Source organism: Cololabis saira, chromosome 5 (assembly GCF_033807715.1).
Source record: "Cololabis saira isolate AMF1-May2022 chromosome 5, fColSai1.1, whole genome shotgun sequence".
In the NCBI taxonomy this organism is placed as follows: domain Eukaryota; kingdom Metazoa; phylum Chordata; class Actinopteri; order Beloniformes; family Belonidae; genus Cololabis; species Cololabis saira.
This window is the reverse complement of record NC_084591.1, coordinates 33,516,092-33,536,849: the sequence shown is the minus strand read 5'-3', so window position 1 is coordinate 33,536,849 and position 20,758 is coordinate 33,516,092. Positions and strand designations below refer to the sequence as shown.

At 42.4% G+C, this 20,758-nt stretch overlaps 1 protein-coding gene across 1 annotated transcript; it reads right to left on the bottom strand.

The window, feature by feature from the left end:
• Positions 1-234: 234 nt before the first annotated feature.
• On the bottom strand, positions 235-20,120 carry LOC133444116 (mucin-2-like). Its single transcript, XM_061721639.1, has 44 exons — positions 20,040-20,120; positions 19,629-19,884; positions 19,427-19,541; positions 19,046-19,133; positions 18,828-18,967; positions 18,530-18,746; positions 18,220-18,345; positions 18,017-18,131; positions 17,782-17,932; positions 17,553-17,666; positions 17,400-17,469; positions 17,150-17,287; positions 16,700-16,864; positions 16,486-16,580; positions 16,272-16,398; positions 15,910-16,165; positions 15,729-15,781; positions 15,535-15,638; positions 15,229-15,380; positions 14,245-14,383; positions 13,446-13,556; positions 13,159-13,338; positions 12,755-12,994; positions 12,496-12,652; positions 11,208-11,336; positions 5,036-11,116; positions 4,777-4,946; positions 4,353-4,527; positions 4,016-4,263; positions 3,680-3,863; positions 3,389-3,599; positions 3,111-3,286; positions 2,872-2,941; positions 2,632-2,732; positions 2,497-2,528; positions 2,225-2,402; positions 2,026-2,130; positions 1,886-1,926; positions 1,684-1,806; positions 1,483-1,581; positions 1,243-1,371; positions 860-899; positions 659-782; positions 235-539 (listed from the first exon to the last, which is right to left on the bottom strand). Exons 1-44 carry the CDS (start codon positions 20,113-20,115, stop codon positions 329-331), a joined length of 12,012 nt encoding a protein of 4,003 aa, XP_061577623.1. The 5' UTR covers positions 20,116-20,120; the 3' UTR covers positions 235-328.
• Between the last annotated feature and the right edge of the window lie 638 nt (positions 20,121-20,758).

Below are 20,758 nucleotides of genomic sequence, written 5' to 3'. Positions count from 1 at the left end.
GTATTTCATCTCAGTACTCTGTATTGAACAGATTACTTTTTATCCAATAAATCCAACAAAAGCAGCCATGGTGTTTGAAAAATGTGCTGCAAAATACAAGAGCACACCATCATATGTTCTTTGCTAATGTCCACCTGGGGGATACTTTTAAAACTGGAGTTTACAGTTTTTGCAAAGGAAGAAGAATAAACCTGTTTTCTGAAAATTGACACAAACAAGACAAGGAAGCATTCATTGCGTTGCATCTTTTTATTTGATCAGTTGATAAATATTAATTTCAGTGGCAATTACTCCTTAAGACACGATGACTGCGTCACGGACGGTTTTATCACGGCAGCCTTAAGCTTCGCTTCCCGCGAGCCTGGTGAGCACCAGGTTTGTTGCAGTCTGTCGGTCCGCAACCACACGCCTCCACATACGTGTACGTGTAAGGGACCTTCTGTCCGTTTAGGCACAGCAATTCAACGGTGCGGCGGCTGGAGATCGTCTCCTTGCAGCACGAACAGGAATGCTCCACGGCAGCTGCTACCTCAGAGTACCTGAAGAAAGCAGAGGCAGGGCTTAATCACATCCAAAGCTATCATTGCATATTTTTGTGACTTTTCAGAGGAATAAAAATAAAAAGCAACAACAAAAACACCAGCTGTATCATCCTTACTTGGTGAAAGTGTTGCAGGATCCTTCACAGTATGGCATATCCACCTTGTGTTCAGACTGGCAGCCATGCTGCGTTACTCGAGTCTTCATGGGCACTAACTTGCACGCCTTCTCTTTCTCCACACCTGTCAAAAAAGTCTCAGTGAGTTTTTTTTCCTTTTTAGCATTTTTCATACGAGTGACATGAAAAGCTTGTACTCACAGATTCTGCAGCAGCCGTTTGCTGCAGTCTGAATTGTGTCCTGTGAAGGAAAACACACGACAAAAGAAAACCTGTATTACTCTAGGTGACGCGTAAAGGAAAAAAAAACTTTCAGTGTAAATCATGGTTGCAAAACACACCCTTTTGCACTGTATATATATATATATATATATATATATATATACATACATTTTATTATTTCATTTTAGAATAATTGTCCCAACAATTTTAATAAATTTCTGTTTGCTCTGTTTTTATGCTTTTTCGTTTTTACAGTGCTTACAGTGCTATCTAGATTTGCTTAATCTCTTAAGCCCGTGAAGCACTTTGGTCTACTGAGGTTCTTAAAGATGTGCTATGGAAATAAACTTGACCCGACTTACTGGATGACAGTTGCTCTCTTGGAATGGTGGGCAGACAATTTGTGAGGTGACCGTTATTAAGATGCCACTGGTCTTGATGCAGGAGTAATGCTCGCACCTATTGTCAGGAGGGCTCCAAGTTTCTCCTTGCTGAGGAAGGGACACACAAAGGCAGCAGTACACACAGATGAAATACTGTTGCTCCTTACTCACTCAACGATTGGAAGTCAAACCAGATTAAACGGAGATGCTACAAATTACCTTCAACGTCTGGGTGGAGCCATTTACGCTGACCACGCAGCTTGTCTGCACGCACTTGCCACAGCATTCATCTGAACTTGTTTCCACGTACTCATAGCCCTGAGAGAGGGAGAAAAGTCAAGCTCGCTCTCATGCTGAATAATCTGAGGAAAACAAGTTCCACCTGGGGGCCTATGTGTGAATAGTTATGGTTTTTCTTACCATGTCACAGTTTTCGTCACATTGCTGAAACTCGCAAGTTATTTTTAAGAGACCAGTGTATGGGTCAACCTCATTGGTGCATTTACAGTCCTGACAATCATGTGCAGGAACTGAGGAACCAGTCTGACAAAGAAAGAGGGCACACGTTCAGCCATAAGCAGCAGCCAATATAACGACGCCAGTATGTCAAATCACTCTTTACCTGATATTCAGCATTTTTATGAACGCAGACTCTTTTGGGCTCTAAAAGACAAAATCAAAGATAATGTGAATGACATAAAAGTATTTTCCATGATCATTTTGGGTTGAAAAAGAAAATTAAAAGCGAAAACATGAACTCACCACATTTTTGCTCTGGGCAGCATTTTCCCTCAGGGACAACGATACTTGGTTTATATCCAATCGGACAGTTGGTGCTAATGACAGGACAAGTGTTGATTTGGCATTCTGTGGTGACGAAGAAAAAACAGTTATTGCATAACACAGCAGCGGCTAGTAATCTGAAACATATTCACATGTGCATTGATGCTGCCAGTCTTACGGCAAGCAAAAACGGAACAGCATGGTTCTGCTGGATCCGTTTGGTTTACGAGGGCAAACCCTGGTTCAGAGCAATCAACAATAGGCGGCGCTGGGCAGGTCTTAGGATGGCAGGTCACAGTCTTGGTGTCCTCATTGCAGATGCAGTCCTGGCATTTGTACTCAAACCTCTCATTAAACTGAAAGAGGGAAACCACATATGTGAATTAATTGTCTCTTACAGGTAAACAAATGAGTGATTTAACGAGAGCGTGGCTTTGAAATGCCACTCACCTCACGAGGGATGCCCTCAGGGTCAATACATCCTGTTGGAGGAGAAACAATGATTCAGCACGGATTAATCAGTAAAACAGTCAATAAATAAACTTTAAAATGAAGCTTTTAAAAAAAAAATCAAACAATACATACCACACTTTTTGACACATATTCCAGAATCTTTGTTGAAGAGTTTCATTCCATCAGGGCAAAAGCAGCCTTCAATGGTGAAGTTTAAGGTTGGGTCATTGGGACTGTAAAATCAAATTATATAGACAATGCAGTTATACCGTTAAATGACTGGCAATGATGAAATATTTACAACTAATTTCCATAATGATCATATTCTCTGGAAATCCATGAAACAACATATACTTCACTTCTGTGACTTACTTATCTTCACAGGTTGGCTGCTCTGCAGGACCACAAGGCTTGTAAACCTTGTCAGATGGGCACTCGCTGGCTGTTGTTGATGAAAAGAACACAGGTAGATCGTTTTTGAATACATACTTCCAGACATTGTTTGGGGTGGTCATTATTCAGCATTGTCGGTGCTAAATGCCACAGAAGTGTTTCCTCTTTTGATTCAGACAACCCTGTCATTACCAGTAAGACAGTGGAGGGCTGCTTACCACACAGTTTGGTATGGTTCCTCCAGTGAAGGCAAACTCCAGCCTGAGCACACGCAGCAGCATAAGTCTGCAAACTTGTGCACTCCACAATTGGGTTGGAAATGTGGCAGCTATCAAAAACACAACCACTGTAGAAGTTGTCTGGAGAGACGACAGCATGGCACGCCTCAAAAACACTGGGAAAGAAAAATATGTAACGAAATTAAGTATAGTGGGTTTGACCAGCAATATAGCAACACTATGCTGACAAATGTCAATAAAAGCGTCAGAATGCATACCTGCTTTTAAGCAGGTCACATTCTGAGTCTGGGTGGCATGGAGTTGGGTCCAGCGGAGGTTCAGGTGCATTAGTGGGTACTACAGGTGGAATTGGGCAGTTGGGCTGGTAAATATCATTTGCTGGCCAAAAGTCAGCCATCGCTGCACAACTTTGCACAAGCTTTCCACCTGGTAGCATACAGTCATCAGTCTGGTTGTTGGTGCACGTGCCTGTGAACAGAGATTAATGATTACAGGCTACTTCTAAATTAGAGATTTACCAATGCAATGACCCTGGAGAGAGTTCTTACCGCAATGACCCTGTGTGTTTCTGCCAAAGTACTGATACGGAAGGTTAACGCTAAAGCCAGTCATTCCAAATGTAATGACCACTTTTAGGCGTAGAATCTCATACACCAAGTTGATGCCAGTAGTCATGACCTTAACACCATGCTGTGAATAGGGTAGTTTCAATTTCTCTCCATTTTGTAATGCCTTGAGTAGAGAATTAAAAGATAAAGAGCGAGAAAAATGTAAAGAAAACATGTCAAGTTAAAAAGAATAAATCATTTCACTCAATCCACACGTATTGATACAATCTAGTTAGTCCTGTAAATATCTCAAACTTGATAGACCACATTCTTTACCTCCAGTTCTGGTGCTCCAAGAAGCTCATGATTGACAAGGGTGATAACATGTGACCCATATGATATGATTATTGATCGAGGACATGAAACATCTTCAGTAGGATCACAATATACATTGTCAGTATAAATCTTTAGATTATATATTGGCGTAGTCTCCTCCATCAGAACATAGGTACAGTTTCCTTGATAACTGTAATATAATCCATCAAATGTGATGTAATGAGGATCGCCCCAGCCCTCACATACACCTAGAATAGATAAATAAAAATTATCAAAAGTAATTGAAAGAGAATCACATGAGTCAAGAAGAAATGTATGCATAAGCAGATTAACTTACAGTCACATGCATAATGTTGACAGCAGTAGTACTCATCATAAACCAGAACTGGTTTCTTTCCATTCGTACAAGTTATGTTTTGAAGTGGTGGACACTCGTATGGGATTATTTCAATTGTATTGTTCTCAATGCATCGAGCCATGGTGCAGTTGCACAAGTAGAAGGTCTCATTTTGCTTTGAAATAAAAAATAAAAATTATATGATCAGGTATTCCACCAAAGTGAAAGTGTGACAAACGTAAAGCTATTATACAAAATAAATAATCAATATCTGTAAATATTCAAATTCTATATACTACTACTACTAATACTACTACTACTACTACCACTACTACTACTACTACTAATAATAATAAAAATAGAAATAGTAATACTAACAATAATAATAATAATAATGATGATGATAATGATAATAAATTCTTACCACAACATCCCACTCAGGACACTCAGGTGTGGGTTTGGGTGTGGATGTAGGTATAGGTGTAGTGGTTGTGGGGCAAGGGGCAGTATTGTTGCGAATTTCACAAATATCAGAACATATCATTGTGAGACATATGCCTGATCCAATGTGATGTGAATCAAAAATCTCCTGCCCTACAAGAGGGGAAAGAAAACTAATAGATTACAAAACGTTGATTTGAAATGTTGTAATTAGGTATTCAGTAAAGTCGTGTTATTCTTACCTGGTCTATAATATGTGCCGTTAAAAATACAGAAACATTTTGTCGTGGGAGTTTCAGATGTTGTCGATACAACTTGTGGGAGGGTGCTGGGTCTGACTGTTGTGGTAGCAGTCCCAGTAATTGGAGTTATGCCTCTTGTGGTTGTAGATGGGGTAGTTGTAGTGGGTGTGGTAGTTGGAGTTGTTGCTTTGGTGGATGTAGATGGGGTAGTTGTAGTGGGTGTAGTAGTTGGAGTTGTAGGTTTAGTGGTGGTAGATGGGGTATTTGTAGTAGGTGTGGTAGTTGGAGTTGTAGGTTTGGTGGTTGTAGATGGGGTAGTTGTAGTAGGTGTGGTAGTTGGAGTTGTGGCTTTGGTGGTTGTAGATGGGGTAGTTGTAGTAGGGGTGGTAGTTGGAGTTGTTGCTTTGGTGGTTGTAGATGGGGTAGTGGTGGTAGGTGTGGTAGTTGGAGTTGTGGCTTTGGTGGATGTAGATGGGGTAGTTGTAGTGGGTGTAGTAGTTGGAGTTGTAGGTTTAGTGGTGGTAGATGGGGTAGTTGTAGTGGGTGTGGTAGTTGGAGTTGTAGGTTTGGTGGTTGTAGATGGGGTTGTTGTAGTAGGTGTGGTAGTTGGAGTTGTGGATTCTGTGGTTGTGGATGGGGTAGTTGTAGTTGGTGTGGTAGTTGGAGTTGTGGCTTTGGTGGTTGTAGATGGGGTAGTTGTGGTAGGTGTGGTAGTTGGAGTTGTGGCTTTGGTGGTTGTAGATGGGGTAGTTGTAGTAGGTGTGGTAGTTGGAGTTGTGGCTTTGGTGGTTGTAGATGGGGTTGTTGTAGTAGGTGTGGTAGTTGGAGTTGTTGCTTTGGTGGTTGTAGATGGGGTAGTTGTAGTAGGTGTGGTAGTTGGAGTTGTTGCTTTGGTGGTTGTAGATGGGGTAGTTGTAGTAGGTGTGGTAGTTGGAGTTGTGGCTTTGGTGGTTGTAGATGGGGTAGTTGTAGTAGGTGTGTTAGTTGGAGTCGTGGCTTTGGTGGTTGTAGATGGGGTTGTTGTAGTGGGCGTGGTAGTTGGAGTTGTGGATTTTGTGGTTGTAGATGGGGTAGTTGTAGTTGGTGTGGTAGTTGGAGTTGTGGCTTTGGTGGTTGTAGATGGGGTTGTTGTAGTAGGTGTGGTAGTTGGAGTTGTGGATTTTGTGGTTGTAGATGGGGTAGTTGTAGTTGGTGTGGTAGTTGGAGCTGTGGCTTTGGTGGTTGTAGATGGGGTAGTTGTAGTAGGTGTGGTAGTTGGAGTTGTGGCTTTGGTGGTTGTTGATGGGGTAGTTGTAGTAGGTGTGGTAGTTGGAGTTGTGGCTTTGGTAGTAGTAGATGGGGTAGTTGTGGTAGGTATGGTAGTTGGAGTTGTAGGTTTAGTGGTGGTAGATGGGGTAGTTGTAGTAGGTGTGGTAGTTGGAGTTGTGGCTTTGGTGGTTGTAGATGGGGTAGTTGTAGTAGGTGTGTTAGTTGGAGTCGTGGCTTTGGTGGTTGTAGATGGGGTTGTTGTAGTAGGCGTGGTAGTTGGAGTTGTGGCTTTGGTGGTTGTAGATGGGGTTGTTGTAGTAGGTGTGGTAGTTGGAGTTGTTGCTTTGGTGGTTGTAGATGGGGTAGTTGTAGTAGGTGTGGTAGTTGGAGTTGTGGTTGTAGATGGGGTAGTTGTGGTAGGTATGGTAGTTGGAGTTGTAGGTTTAGTGGTGGTAGATGGGGTATTTGTAGTAGGTGTGGTAGTTGGAGTTGTGGCTTTGGTGGTTGTAGATGGGGTAGTTGTGGTTGGTGTGGTAGATGGGGTTGTAGCCTTTGTGGTTGTAGATGGGGTAGTTGTGGTTGGTGTGGTAGTCGGAGTTGTGGCTTTGGTGGTTGTAGATGGGGTAGTTGTGGTAGGTGTGGAAGTTGGAGTCGTGGCTTCGGTAGTTGTAGATGGGGTAGTTGTAGTAGGTGTGGTAGTTGGAGTTGTGGTTTTGGGGGTTGTAGATGGGGTAGTTGTGGTTTGGGGGGTTGTAGATGGGGTAGTTGTGGTTGGTGTGGTAGATGGGGTTGTAGCCTTTGTGGTTGTAGATGGGGTAGTTGTGGTTGGTGTGGTAGTCGGAGTTGTGGCTTTGGTGGTTGTAGATGGGGTAGTTGTGGTAGGTGTGGAAGTTGGAGTCGTGGCTTCGGTAGTTGTAGATGGGGTTGTTGTAGTAGGTGTGGTAGTTGGAGTTGTGGTTTTGGGGGTTGTAGATGGGGTTGTTGTAGTAGGTGTGGTAGTTGGAGTTGGAGGTTTAGTGGTGGTAGATGGGGTATTTGTAGGAGGTGTGGTAGTTGGAGTTGTGGCTTTGGTGGTTGTAGATGGGGTTGTTGTAATAGGTGTGGTAGTTGGAGTTGTGGCTTTTGTGGTTGTAGATGGGGTAGTTGTAGTAGGTGTGGTAGTTGGAGTTGTAGGTTTAGTGGTGGTAGATGGGGTAGTTGTAGTAGGTGTGGTAGTTGGAGTTGTAGGTTTAGTGGTGGTAGATGGGGTAGTTGTAGTAGGTGTGGTAGTTGGAGTTGTTGCTTTTGTGGTTGTAGATGGGGTAGTTGTAGTAGGTGTGGTAGTTGGAGTTGTGGTTTTCGTTGTTGTTGATGGGGTAGTTGTAGTAGGTGTGGTAGTTGGAGTTGTAGCAGCAGAGGTTGTGGTATTACAGATTATCACTGGACAACACACTCTGATTTCGTAATCAAAACACTTTCCTGGACGACGTGGCTGATCCTCTTTTTTACAAATTAAACCATAATCCTTATCACAGCTAACAACTTGGCCAGTTTCATCCAGGAAATCATCAAAGTCTTTGTCTGTAGCGTCAGCTGCTCTACAATCAATTTCTGTGGGATTAGCACATATCTCTAGACCACTGTTTGTGATATTTTCATATGTCTCCCAATCACTTTTGTCCGTCTTTGGATCATGCACATTATACCAATCTGTCCACTCGCATTTTGGAACACATGGAGTTGTGACTGTACTTAAATGAGGTGTGGTAGATGGGGTTGTAGCCTTTGTGGTTGTAGATGGGGTAGTTGTGGTTGGTGTGGTAGTTGGAGTTGTAGGTTTAGTGGTGGTAGATGGGGTTGTTGTAGTGGGCGTGGTAGTTGGAGTTGTGGATTTTGTGGTTGTAGATGGGGTAGTTGTAGTTGGTGTGGTAGTTGGAGTTGTGGCTTTGGTGGTTGTAGATGGGGTTGTTGTAGTAGGTGTGGTAGTTGGAGTTGTGGATTTTGTGGTTGTAGATGGGGTAGTTGTAGTTGGTGTGGTAGTTGGAGCTGTGGCTTTGGTGGTTGTAGATGGGGTAGTTGTAGTAGGTGTGGTAGTTGGAGTTGTGGCTTTGGTGGTTGTTGATGGGGTAGTTGTAGTAGGTGTGGTAGTTGGAGTTGTGGCTTTGGTAGTAGTAGATGGGGTAGTTGTGGTAGGTATGGTAGTTGGAGTTGTAGGTTTAGTGGTGGTAGATGGGGTAGTTGTAGTAGGTGTGGTAGTTGGAGTTGTGGCTTTGGTGGTTGTAGATGGGGTAGTTGTAGTAGGTGTGTTAGTTGGAGTCGTGGCTTTGGTGGTTGTAGATGGGGTTGTTGTAGTAGGCGTGGTAGTTGGAGTTGTGGCTTTGGTGGTTGTAGATGGGGTTGTTGTAGTAGGTGTGGTAGTTGGAGTTGTTGCTTTGGTGGTTGTAGATGGGGTAGTTGTAGTAGGTGTGGTAGTTGGAGTTGTGGTTGTAGATGGGGTAGTTGTGGTAGGTATGGTAGTTGGAGTTGTAGGTTTAGTGGTGGTAGATGGGGTATTTGTAGTAGGTGTGGTAGTTGGAGTTGTGGCTTTGGTGGTTGTAGATGGGGTAGTTGTGGTTGGTGTGGTAGATGGGGTTGTAGCCTTTGTGGTTGTAGATGGGGTAGTTGTGGTTGGTGTGGTAGTCGGAGTTGTGGCTTTGGTGGTTGTAGATGGGGTAGTTGTGGTAGGTGTGGAAGTTGGAGTCGTGGCTTCGGTAGTTGTAGATGGGGTAGTTGTAGTAGGTGTGGTAGTTGGAGTTGTGGTTTGGGGGGTTGTAGATGGGGTAGTTGTGGTTGGTGTGGTAGATGGGGTTGTAGCCTTTGTGGTTGTAGATGGGGTAGTTGTGGTTGGTGTGGTAGTCGGAGTTGTGGCTTTGGTGGTTGTAGATGGGGTAGTTGTGGTAGGTGTGGAAGTTGGAGTCGTGGCTTCGGTAGTTGTAGATGGGGTTGTTGTAGTAGGTGTGGTAGTTGGAGTTGTGGTTTTGGGGGTTGTAGATGGGGTTGTTGTAGTAGGTGTGGTAGTTGGAGTTGGAGGTTTAGTGGTGGTAGATGGGGTATTTGTAGGAGGTGTGGTAGTTGGAGTTGTGGCTTTGGTGGTTGTAGATGGGGTTGTTGTAATAGGTGTGGTAGTTGGAGTTGTGGCTTTTGTGGTTGTAGATGGGGTAGTTGTAGTAGGTGTGGTAGTTGGAGTTGTAGGTTTAGTGGTGGTAGATGGGGTAGTTGTAGTAGGTGTGGTAGTTGGAGTTGTAGGTTTAGTGGTGGTAGATGGGGTAGTTGTAGTAGGTGTGGTAGTTGGAGTTGTTGCTTTTGTGGTTGTAGATGGGGTAGTTGTAGTAGGTGTGGTAGTTGGAGTTGTGGTTTTCGTTGTTGTTGATGGGGTAGTTGTAGTAGGTGTGGTAGTTGGAGTTGTAGCAGCAGAGGTTGTGGTATTACAGATTATCACTGGACAACACACTCTGATTTCGTAATCAAAACACTTTCCTGGACGACGTGGCTGATCCTCTTTTTTACATATTAAACCATAATCCTTATCACAGCTAACAACTTGGCCAGTTTCATCCAGGAAATCATCAAAGTCTTTGTCTGTAGCGTCAGCTGCTCTACAATCAATTTCTGTGGGATTAGCACATATCTCTAGACCACTGTTTGTGATATTTTCATATGTCTCCCAATCACTTTTGTCCGTCTTTGGATCATGCACATTATACCAATCTGTCCACTCGCATTTTGGAACACATGGAGTTGTGACTGTACTTAAATGAGGTGTGGTAGATGGGGTTGTAGCCTTTGTGGTTGTAGATGGGGTAGTTGTGGTTGGTGTGGTAGTTGGAGTTGTAGGTTTAGTGGTGGTAGATGGGGTAGTTGTAGTAGGTGTGGTAGTTGGAGTTGTGGCTTTGGTGGTTGTAGATGGGGTAGTTGGTGTGGTAGATGGGGTTGTAGCCTTTGTGGTTGTAGATGGGGTAGTTGTGGTTGGTGTGGTAGTCGGAGTTGTGGCTTTGGTGGTTGTAGATGGGGTAGTTGTGGTAGGTGTGGAAGTTGGAGTCGTGGCTTCGGTAGTTGTAGATGGGGTTGTTGTAGTAGGTGTGGTAGTTGGAGTTGTGGTTTTGGGGGTTGTAGATGGGGTAGTTGTGGTTGGTGTGGAAATTGGAGTCGTGGCTTCGGTAGTTGTAGATGGGGTTGTTGTAGTAGGTGTGGTAGTTGGAGTTGTGGTTTTGGGGGTTGTAGATGGGGTAGTTGTGGTTGGTGTGGTAGATGGGGTTGTAGCCTTTGTGGTTGTAGATGGGGTAGTTGTGGTTGGTGTGGTAGTTGGAGTTGTGGCTTTGGTGGTTGTAGATGGGGTAGTTGTGGTAGGTGTGGAAGTTGGAGTCGTGGCTTCGGTAGTTGTAGATGGGGTTGTTGTAGTAGGTGTGGTAGTTGGAGTTGTGGTTTTGGGGGTTGTAGATGGGGTAGTTGTGGTTGGTGTGGAAGTTGGAGTCGTGGCTTCGGTAGTTGTAGATGGGGTTGTTGTAGTAGGTGTGGTAGTTGGAGTTGTGGTTTTGGGGGTTGTAGATGGGGTAGTTGTAGTAGGTGTGGTAATTGGAGTTGTAGGTTTAGTGGTGGTCGATGGGGTAGGCGTTGGGCAGGGTTCACTTCCATTTATCACTGTTGAATTAATGCAGATTGCGTAGTAACACATTCCCATATTGTCTGTGACATTGTATATGACTTCATTTTCCTCGTATATTGTCCCGTTGTAAATACAGTAGGGACATAAGTCAACGCATGTCTGGTTCTTTTCATCAAATATAGGTTTATCCTCTGGACATACAGGGTAGCAGCCTGAAAAAACAACACAAAAATGTTACATTAAATTTTTCTGTTTTATTTTTACATAAAAGGATAAACTTTATTTCTGTTATTAATTTCTTACCCTCCAGATTTGGTATGGGGTTGCTACAAATTCCTTGTGGGTTCAGACATGTCTTGTAGCAAGGTGTGTGGCATGGGTTGTAGTGCCATTTACAATCATCTGGAGTGTTATAGTAGTCGCAAAAAACAGCTAGGAAAAACAGACAAAGAATATTATATTTACAAATGAAATTGTAAATATACATATTTTCATATACACAGTATATTTTACAGTAAGTTACCACACAGTCACCTTAAGGATATCAGTGGAAAGTTGACAATGTTAAATCATCCTAATCAGTGGCGGCTTGTCAATAGGAGAAAATATAGACACAGTACACATAAATTACGTAATAAAAAGTAATTATCACATCTGTGCACTCATAAAATGTGTCTGACTTTTAATTTTTTAAGCCTTCCCATCCCATACTGGGTTTATTCAGAGTTGTTTTTTGTGCAGACCGAAATACATAGGTTTCAATGGCGAGGGGCGCTGGCCAAATTAGTGTGTATTGCATGTTCTTAAACTTTTCTTCCATGTGACTTCATGCTGGTCTAATTGGTTACTCAAAGACTCTCCTTCAGGCGCAGCTCTCTGCGCCCGTGGCCAATCAGCGTGTTTTCTGTCATTCTTCATCCAATCTGATTGATTCATGAGCTGTCAATCAAAGTCACACCCCTGACAGTGTAGACGCGTCACTCGCATACAAACGGAGTCACAACGACAAGACAGGAGACAATGGCAGCAGAAAACTGTCAAGGTCTGTATGGCCTGGAAATCATATACAAGGAGGACGCGCAACTGTGTAGCTCAGTAATATCACACAATTCGCATCGTATGTGGTCTTCCATGATGACACTTTGTTGAGGGATTGATCAGGGCAAGAATATGAAACTACCTCTAAAATTATAGGCATTTGCAGAAGGCCAAATATATCAATGAAAGCAGTTTAAACCTCCAGTCAGCCTTCAAGGGATACTAAGAAGGGTAAGGAAGATGTACAAAAACCTAACTGTCTTTTCAACAGAGCCTCTCCAGAGATGAGAGAAGCTATAAAAAGGAGAAAACCATCTTAGCACTTCTAATAATCATGTGTTTATGTTAAAGAAGCTGGAGCCCCTGAAAGCCTTACTGGAGTTTACCAGAAATAAAACACCAAGGTCCTTAAAAAGAACAAAATGCGTAGAACTGAAACTAGGGTGATGGTTCACCTTTTTAACATTTTTGGGAGTCAGCTGTGCAGAAACACAAAGAAGGATGTCTCAAACCCTGTCCACATTTTAATTCAAGGGTGAAATAGGTTTCTTACGACAGATGTCTGGAGTTCTCCACCCGACGCAGACCCCAGCCTCATTGCAAGCTTGAGCGTAAGCAGCGACCGCCGAGCAGAAACACTCGCAGTCTCCTCCGCTGTCACAGGCACACGAGTCTTTCACACAGTTCTCATGGTATGGTTGTGGATTCACCTGTTCAGTAATACAAAATTGACAAAGATTTATTTTTATTTTTATAAATGTGCTGACCATCTTAAACCATGCAACATACCAGTGCGAACAGCTCCTACAAACCTTATTGTGGCATTCTTTGAACGTTTCTCCCGTTATGATGCTGCACATCATTTTTGCCCAGTAAAGTCGTTTGGGTGCACCTTCACAGGTATCAAAGTGTTCTTCCACGTCGGGGCAACTGCTGTGGACTTTCCAGCTGTTTCCAAAGTCCAACACATTGCTCACTTCCATCTGACCTTGTATGGTGAAATCATTCTGTCCATCGCCATCAAAATTACCACACAGGCCACATACCTGACCCTACAAATACACACAAGAGTCAACAGGTCACCGGCCCAACTTGGCCAGATTTCAGCAATGACATCAGGACTGCAGATGGAACAAAATGGTAAACTATGTGAAAAATATGAAAACTCAGGTTGTAAGAAATTACAACCAATAAACCAAAAATTATTGTCGCTCACGTTGTGCTGTGGTTCCAAGAGGATGCGGACGGTTGTTTTGCGATCCCACATCACTGCCATACCGATGTCAGACTCTACCACGATGTACAAGCCAACCCTCCTTATTCTGTACTTTATAAGTGGGCCTTCTCCCAGATCCTCCTCTTCATAATTGCCTCTTGATAGTTTGATTTCTGTTCGCTGGAATGTAAAGGAGATCTCTGTTTCTTTACACCATTAAAACGTTGTTTAATTATTCATTTATGCTGAATAGGAGCAGAAACGTGACTAGCATTCGTAGTTCTTACCCCAAGATGAATTCTGACGTTTTTGGAGCATGTGGCGGCTGTAGATCCACACGGGACATTTTCTGTGATAACGCCAAAGTTTTCCTCCACGGTTTTATTGCCACATTTATTCTTAAAGAAAAAATGTTAATTAAACATTTGGAGTGTTTGCTCCACAGGCTGCATGATCTTTATTAGTTAATTAACATAAATACGCTAAAAAGTGTAATTTATCTCCTAAGATCACCACAATGTAGTTACTATATCTGTAATTGCCTTTCTTAGTCCTTGCAAAAATGTACTATCATAGGGATAATTTGTTATAATTATAACAGCATTATAACATATAAATATGTTATAATCAGAATCAGAATCAGAATCAGCTTTATTGGCCAGGTTCGAACATTGTCCAACAAGGAATTTGACTCCGGTTATTTCGCTCTTTGGTAGTAAAAAATAAACAATAAACAAATAAACAATAAACAAATGTGGTATTTCTATGTGGTATTACTATCTACAGTATAAACATTTTAAGGTGCAACAGTTTGAGGTAGTGAGAAGGACAGTTCTAAATAAAAAAAAAAAAATGCTGTTATAACAGCATTATAATGTACTGGTATAATGCTCCAGTTTGTTTTTAACCTTGATTTGATGTACTTTTGAGATGTTGGGTCTGATAGCTCATAAATGTTGAGCATGTCCAAAACCATTTCATCGTCCTAGTTTAATTTCCTTTACAGCTGTCCCTTTTACAGGGATTTTAAGGCAGCAGTTGATGAGTGTCATTATTTGGGTGATTTATGTGTACATTTGTGTTTACCTTGGCAGCAACATAAGCACAATCTCCGTGAAACCCATATGTCCGCTGATCAAATGTACTGTAGTGGCCACTTCCGTAAATAACGCAGGTTCCTGGACATTTTTTCTCAGTGCACTTCCATCTTCCACTCTTGCAGGTACTAGAATGAGCAAATATTGTGAGATATAATGGGAGCATTTGAATACTTTAAGTAAAACATGAGAGCTGGTATGATCACTTCTTATTTGGACTGTAATAGATCATATACCTCGTGGTTCGGAGCTTATCATGCTTTTTGAGCCATAGATTGGAATATTACTTTGCTTTTCATTGCCCACTTTTAAGTATTCATTCATTGGGTCAAATGTTGAATAATCTTATAGCAAAACAATGTAATTAAAAAAGTGCAAAGACGTCTCATGGATGATACCTAAATTTTAGGCTAAATTTTAAAACTTTCACAACAAAGGCTTTGTCTTTATCCAAATGAAAACATTTATTCAGTAAAAAACATTGATATGCTGGAAAAAGAGCAGTAAAGATACCTGCCTTGCTGTCTTAAATCAAAGCAGATACCAACATATAATGTTAATGTGGCTTCCTTGTGTGATAACGTCGAAATAATCCTTTTGTACTCCACCCTAAAATGAACCATAAATCACATGTAACTTGAACCGCCGGCGTATGTCCGCTGCAGCTGGGAACCCTGCGCAATAACCTCCACCACAGGCAGATGTACAACCTTCCCAGAGATGTAACTACGTGTTGGTTCGATGCGGATTGACATGAAAGCCGAAGAGCTCCCATACTGGCAGGTTAAAAGATGGAAGAGGCTTTTCAAGTTCCTTCCAATCAGCATTTTTTACCATCAATTGAAACTCTGGAGTATCAGTCTGTGTCTCATGTGTCGTAGCATGGATCGAGGTGTAATCCAGCCAGATCATCTGTGATCCATTATAGCCCTGCTCCTAATTGTACTGCTATCTGATTTAAACGTGTCCTTACCATGTGTTGCACTGGTTGGGAATGTTTGATCCAGGAGAGTAGAGATGGCCGTCGTGTTGACAGGGACACATCCTTTCTATTACACAGGAACCTTTGCCATCATCCAGGAGGCCATCAGGACACCGGCAGCCAGACTCACACTCCGTGGAGTCCTGGGCGGACAGAAAAATCATAAATGACAGAAAAAGAGTAACTTTCATGAATATATGTAGAAATGTATATATATATATATATATATGTATATATATATGTATAATGTATATATACTGTATATGTAACCTGAGCCTGCTATTTGAAACAACTCACACAATCATCACTGTCCAGGTTCAAACAGGTTGGAGCACACTGCAGTCCTCGTTCTCCTGCGCCTGCGGTGGAGCAGTTGAAGAATACTTTTGGGGAAGAACATGCTGTAAAAGAATGAGAAAAGGCGTTAACATACAGTAGATCAATCAAATGTGTGTGTTTTTGAGAAGTTAAGTGATAGCAAAACAAATCACCCGATGATCGCATTCTCCAAGAATGGCAATGAAGCAATCCATTGTTGCACACACTGGAAAAATAATGAGATGATATACAATTGTTATGAAAGACTTTATTTTTCGCTTCACCCTGCATTGGCTACAATCATGCTGCATCCATCACCTAGGATAACTGATCTGACGTCTCGACCTGACTCACCAGTGATCGTCTTTGATGTTGATGGACTTCCCTGGCTTCACGTAGACGCCGTTGTGGTAACAGGAACATTTTGCCATGGGGACACATATGCCTTGCTCATTCAGATACTGACCCTCAGAGCAGGAGCAACCATCCACGGGCAAGAAGTTAGAGCTGCAGCTCTGCTGCTCCGAGCTCAGCGACCTACAGGTCAGCTGGCATCGCTGATGTTTGTATGAGAAGGTCTGAGAGGCCGGGCAGCTCTTTATGTATTTATCTATTATGTGAACATCATGAGAGTAGTTATTAAATCATTTTATCACTAACATGAAACTAGAAATGATTACTCCTCTCTGCTGCTACATAATGAACAACACTCTTACCGCAAACACTTTCCCTCCAGTCTGTCAGGAACACTCCCTTTGCAGCACAAGCTCGGGCATAAGAGGAGAAGACGGCACACAGGCACGCCTCACTCTTCTCACAGTTGCAGCTGGAATATGTGCATCGCTGCAAGAGACGGCAAACATTCATTTAGAAATGTACAGCCCCATCGAGAGCAGTGAACGTTCCTCTGAAGGGATGGTTGGACTCTACCTTGTAGTACAGCTCAGGATCCACCACTGAACGGCACTGTGCAAAGGTACTGTTTGGACTTATGAGTAAGGCGCACCAATGTTTTGCATACCACTCTGAGAAAGAACAACACTTATATTTACTGTCTGAAATTGTCCAATTGTGTTAAATATAAAAAGTCAAAGATAGAAACGAGTGTTTACAACAGCATGCTTGACAGACAGAAGCTGTTTACCATTCTCCACGCTGAGGGAGCAGGGGTCATCAAGTCTCTCCTTGCCATCTCCACACATGAGATTAGCCTTCCACGAGTTACAGAAGGAGGCTGCAGTTCCCTCCACGATGCCCTGAGGAGTCTTCATGTCGTCAGACAGGACCATGTTGAAGTTCCCACATAAACCTGAAGAAAAGAAAAATGTGCACCTTGGCATTACACATGAGACAATCCCCTTTTGAATGAAACTGCAAGTAAAGGTTTTTAGTTTGTGTTTTGGATTATAAAAGAAGTTGGGAATAACTCAAATCTTCTGTTAGACTGTCATTTCGGGGTATGGCCTGTTAAGTAGAAATCACAGGTTTTCTGTGATCCCCTTGATCAGACTGCATCAACAGGAAGTAGCTAATGAATGCACAATCTTATATTTTAGGATGCTCTAGTTGTTTTTAAGAGAAACGTAAAACTTGCCGCGTGTCTTGGCTCTGTAGCTCTGTTCCAGGCTGATGTAGACTTGCATGATGGGGACATGCTGGATCTGAATTTGCAACCCAAAGCTGGTCTGGAGCATGATGTGAAATGATGAAGCATGGAAAATGTTGATGTCTCCTTTAAACGAAGAGATATACAAAATAAGAGTGATTCATTTTCGGCTGCCATAGCTTAAATGAAAGCAGAAACCACCATGTTTCTCTCAGATTTACTTCTCTGTCTGACCCACCTGAGTGGTACGGTAAAGTGATGGGCTGCGTGTTCTGCTTAACTTTGCCATCGAGAGTGAAGGTCAATACCTGCGTAAACACAGCCCTGGTTAGCAGAGAGTTGCAGACACCACCAGGGCTTAAAAAACAACAACAACAAGCGTTGAACTCACATTGTTTCTGTCATTATTCAGCACAATTTTAAGGGTCTTCAGGCAGGTGTCCAACTGCTGGTGTGCACATGGGACCAACTGGGCCAGGATGGTAAACTTTGGACTCACACCATCCTGAAACGTATATAGTGTAGGGACAACTGATGAGATCGTTAATTAACAATGTTTATAGTTTAATACTGATGGTTTACTGCATCTTCTGTTCTAATTACACGTAGCCTGGGATCACCTTGCTCTCCACCTTGGCCAGCGTGTAGTAACAGTCACCGTGGAAGGTGTAAATTTTCCCATCAAAAGTAGTGAAATGTGAACCCTCTTCAACTGCACATGTAGCAGGTGTCGGGAGGCTCACACAATCCCATCTCCCCTCAAAACACGTACTGAAAACAGATCAAATAAGTGGAGATGATGGAACACACGGGCGCAGCATGAACAATTAGCCGTGTTTAATCTGTGAGACGTACCACTGCTCTCGACCCTGCCTGGAAACTTCTCCAGATTCGTAGATTTTGAGATGCTTGCACTGACACTCAGCCTTAGAGATGCACCCCCTCTCGGAAATGTCGTCGAACACAGTTCCTGAAAGCAGCAATTGCATCTGCGTGTCATTACTGTACGGTAAAACTACTCGAGTGCACCGTGGGACTTGTGTGAGGGGACAACTAACCAGGAGGACAGAAGCAGCCGTCCATTTTGTGGTCCTCACACAGGGAGCTTGTGTCCTGATGTGTGCAGGTATCTATGCAAGGTGTGCCGCTCTCTTCATACACCATGTTGTAAGGACACTCTTTAGCTGTAAAGATATTTGTAAAAATGTAAGTATTTTACAGTATATCGAGGATGGAAACAGCTTGCATTGAATTTTTTATCTCGGTAAGAAAGTTTTATCCGTCCACCTTTTATTGAGTTGATAATTTCAGTGTTCAGTAAAATATTATACAAAAATGATTAAAAAAAAAAAAAAGATAAGAACTTACCACAGAACTGAGCCGTCCTCCAGTTGGGAGGCTGTCCTCCGGCGTGGGAGCACTGTCGGGAGAACTCTGACAGCGTGCTGCAGACACAGAAGTCACTGGTGCTGTTGTTGCAGCCACACATGTCCTGCACACACGCCTGGATGTACAGCTCAGGGTTGATCAGGTTAGTGCATGAGCTCCAGGACTCTGATTTCAGCAGCTCTTCACAGGTGGTTTTCTATGAAGGAGAAAACACAAGTTACCGCCTGTTAACGTCCCTAATCTGAAACACAAACAACAATGCAGGTAATAAACTTACAAATTCTTTGCACGAATCCAGCTCATTCACATCCTCCACCACCTCGTCTTCCTCTTCCTCTTCATACGGGTCCTCACAGTCGTCATTTGGAAGGTGAGCTTTGTATTTGTTGCCAAACTCAATTGGGCTCATTTTGCGATCTGTATGGATTAGTTTATTATGTCACATGCAGAATTTAAAAAAGAATAACATTAATAAAAAATGAAGAACATGTATACCATTCTGAACAAACTCATTTGCTGGAACACCGTTGAAGTCACCGCAAAGTCCACAGGTTCGGTTTGAATAGTCGTTATCAATTTCCACCTACAACACAAAGCAAAGGGTCTTCAGATATTTCAATAACAGTTTTTACAAATACAGAATAAGTAAAAGGAAACAGCATTGATGTATTAGAACTGTCCCATAACAATATCAAATAAATCCAATGGCAGCCTGACATATTAACCATTATTCTGTTTATTATAAGGAAAGAAAGAAAAGTAAGTAAACTTTTTTTCAAGGAGTCAACTCCCTCCCACATAAGTACAAGGGGGACGAGGTCTTTTAAACAGATGCTTCATAAATGAGCGTAAATGACGTGAGTCTCAGTTTTTTACCATCACTGCGTCGTCATCATTCCACATGACAGTGACTCCAATTTTGGACTGGAGTTTGATGTAAACTGCATTTTTTACCACCTGAACCCCTCCTCTGTGGAACGGCAGTGTGACACTGGTAAAAGAGAGAAACAGCATTTTTATTTTTCCTTTCAATGATCAGTTTCAGTGTTTCTTTGACATGTGTCTCTCTTTCACCTACCCCTCATGGTTGACGGTAACGTGACTCCTGCTGAGGTGGAATGAAAGGTCATTGATGGTGACCACCACATAGCTGACTTTGGGGTTTCCATCCACGTCTGTTCTCTTCATGTGCACTGAAAAGCTCTGATAGAACTCATGGCAGTCAGACACCAGGTTGTATTCACACATTCCCGGAAACTGGAACACATCGCCATCGAAGGTCTTGAAGTGCTCCCTGCCCCAGGTGCTGCAGATGTTGCTGACATGGTTACGGACTATAGAAAAGAAATACATATAGATGCAGATACAGGTCAAATCATTTACGATGAAGATACAGGTCTTATATATTGGCAATAATTTAGTAAGATAGACATTCTACACAGTGAAAGTTTAGTAAAGCATTGAATTAAACCCAAACTACCAGCCTTACCCAGTCTAGGCTGGACCTCCATGACCATGGCAACGGATAGAGCAAAGAAACACAACCACGCAGATTTCCACCTCATTGTTGCGGCTGTAGATGTATTTGCCACGAATGTTGAAAAATACCAAGACTGTACTGGCCTTATATTGAGATTCCACTTCTTTTTTTTGTTTGTTCACGCCCACTTTCTGAATGGTAGCTAAAGTTTTATTGCCAAGACACAGCAAACATTTACTGAACGGACGTCCGACGCCTTTCACAAGTCCAATATAAATTATTCTTGGGTCCTTATCTCTGGATTGAACAACTGTGTTTGTACTACAATGAAGAGTCTTGCACCTTGCACAAATACTTTTCAACTTCTGGACGGGCTGTGGATTAACCACAAACCGTGTGATTTATAGATGTATTAAAGTACACGAGCCAATGTTCTGGTCGCTCCGATACAGCCACTGAACGTCAAAAAAACAAAGATATCAAGTTTGAAATGCTGAAATATTAGAGCGTTTGTTTATTGACAATTTATCCATCCATTTCCTACACTCATTTACTAAGTATGTTATAATGTTATAACGTTGGGTCGAAGTGTTCAAATTTAGAATAGTTAAATATCTCAAAAAGCGTAATAGATAGCATGATGAGACTAAAATATGTAGTACAACACGTCCCGGGTTTGTCAATGTTGTAATGTTGTCTGTACAATAAACCTTTGACTAGCAACAAGC

Coding starts and splice junctions, on each gene's coding strand:
- LOC133444116 (XM_061721639.1), bottom strand. CDS start 20,115: ATGAGGTGGAAATCTGCGTGGTTGTGTTTCTTTGCTCTATCCGTTGCC. Junction 13,557..14,244: donor GTGCTTATGTTGCTGCCAAG/GTAAACACAAAT, acceptor TTTTTCTTTAAG/AATAAATGTGGCAATAAAAC. Junction 4,264..4,352: donor TCAACATTATGCATGTGACT/GTAAGTTAATCT, acceptor TATCTATTCTAG/GTGTATGTGAGGGCTGGGGC.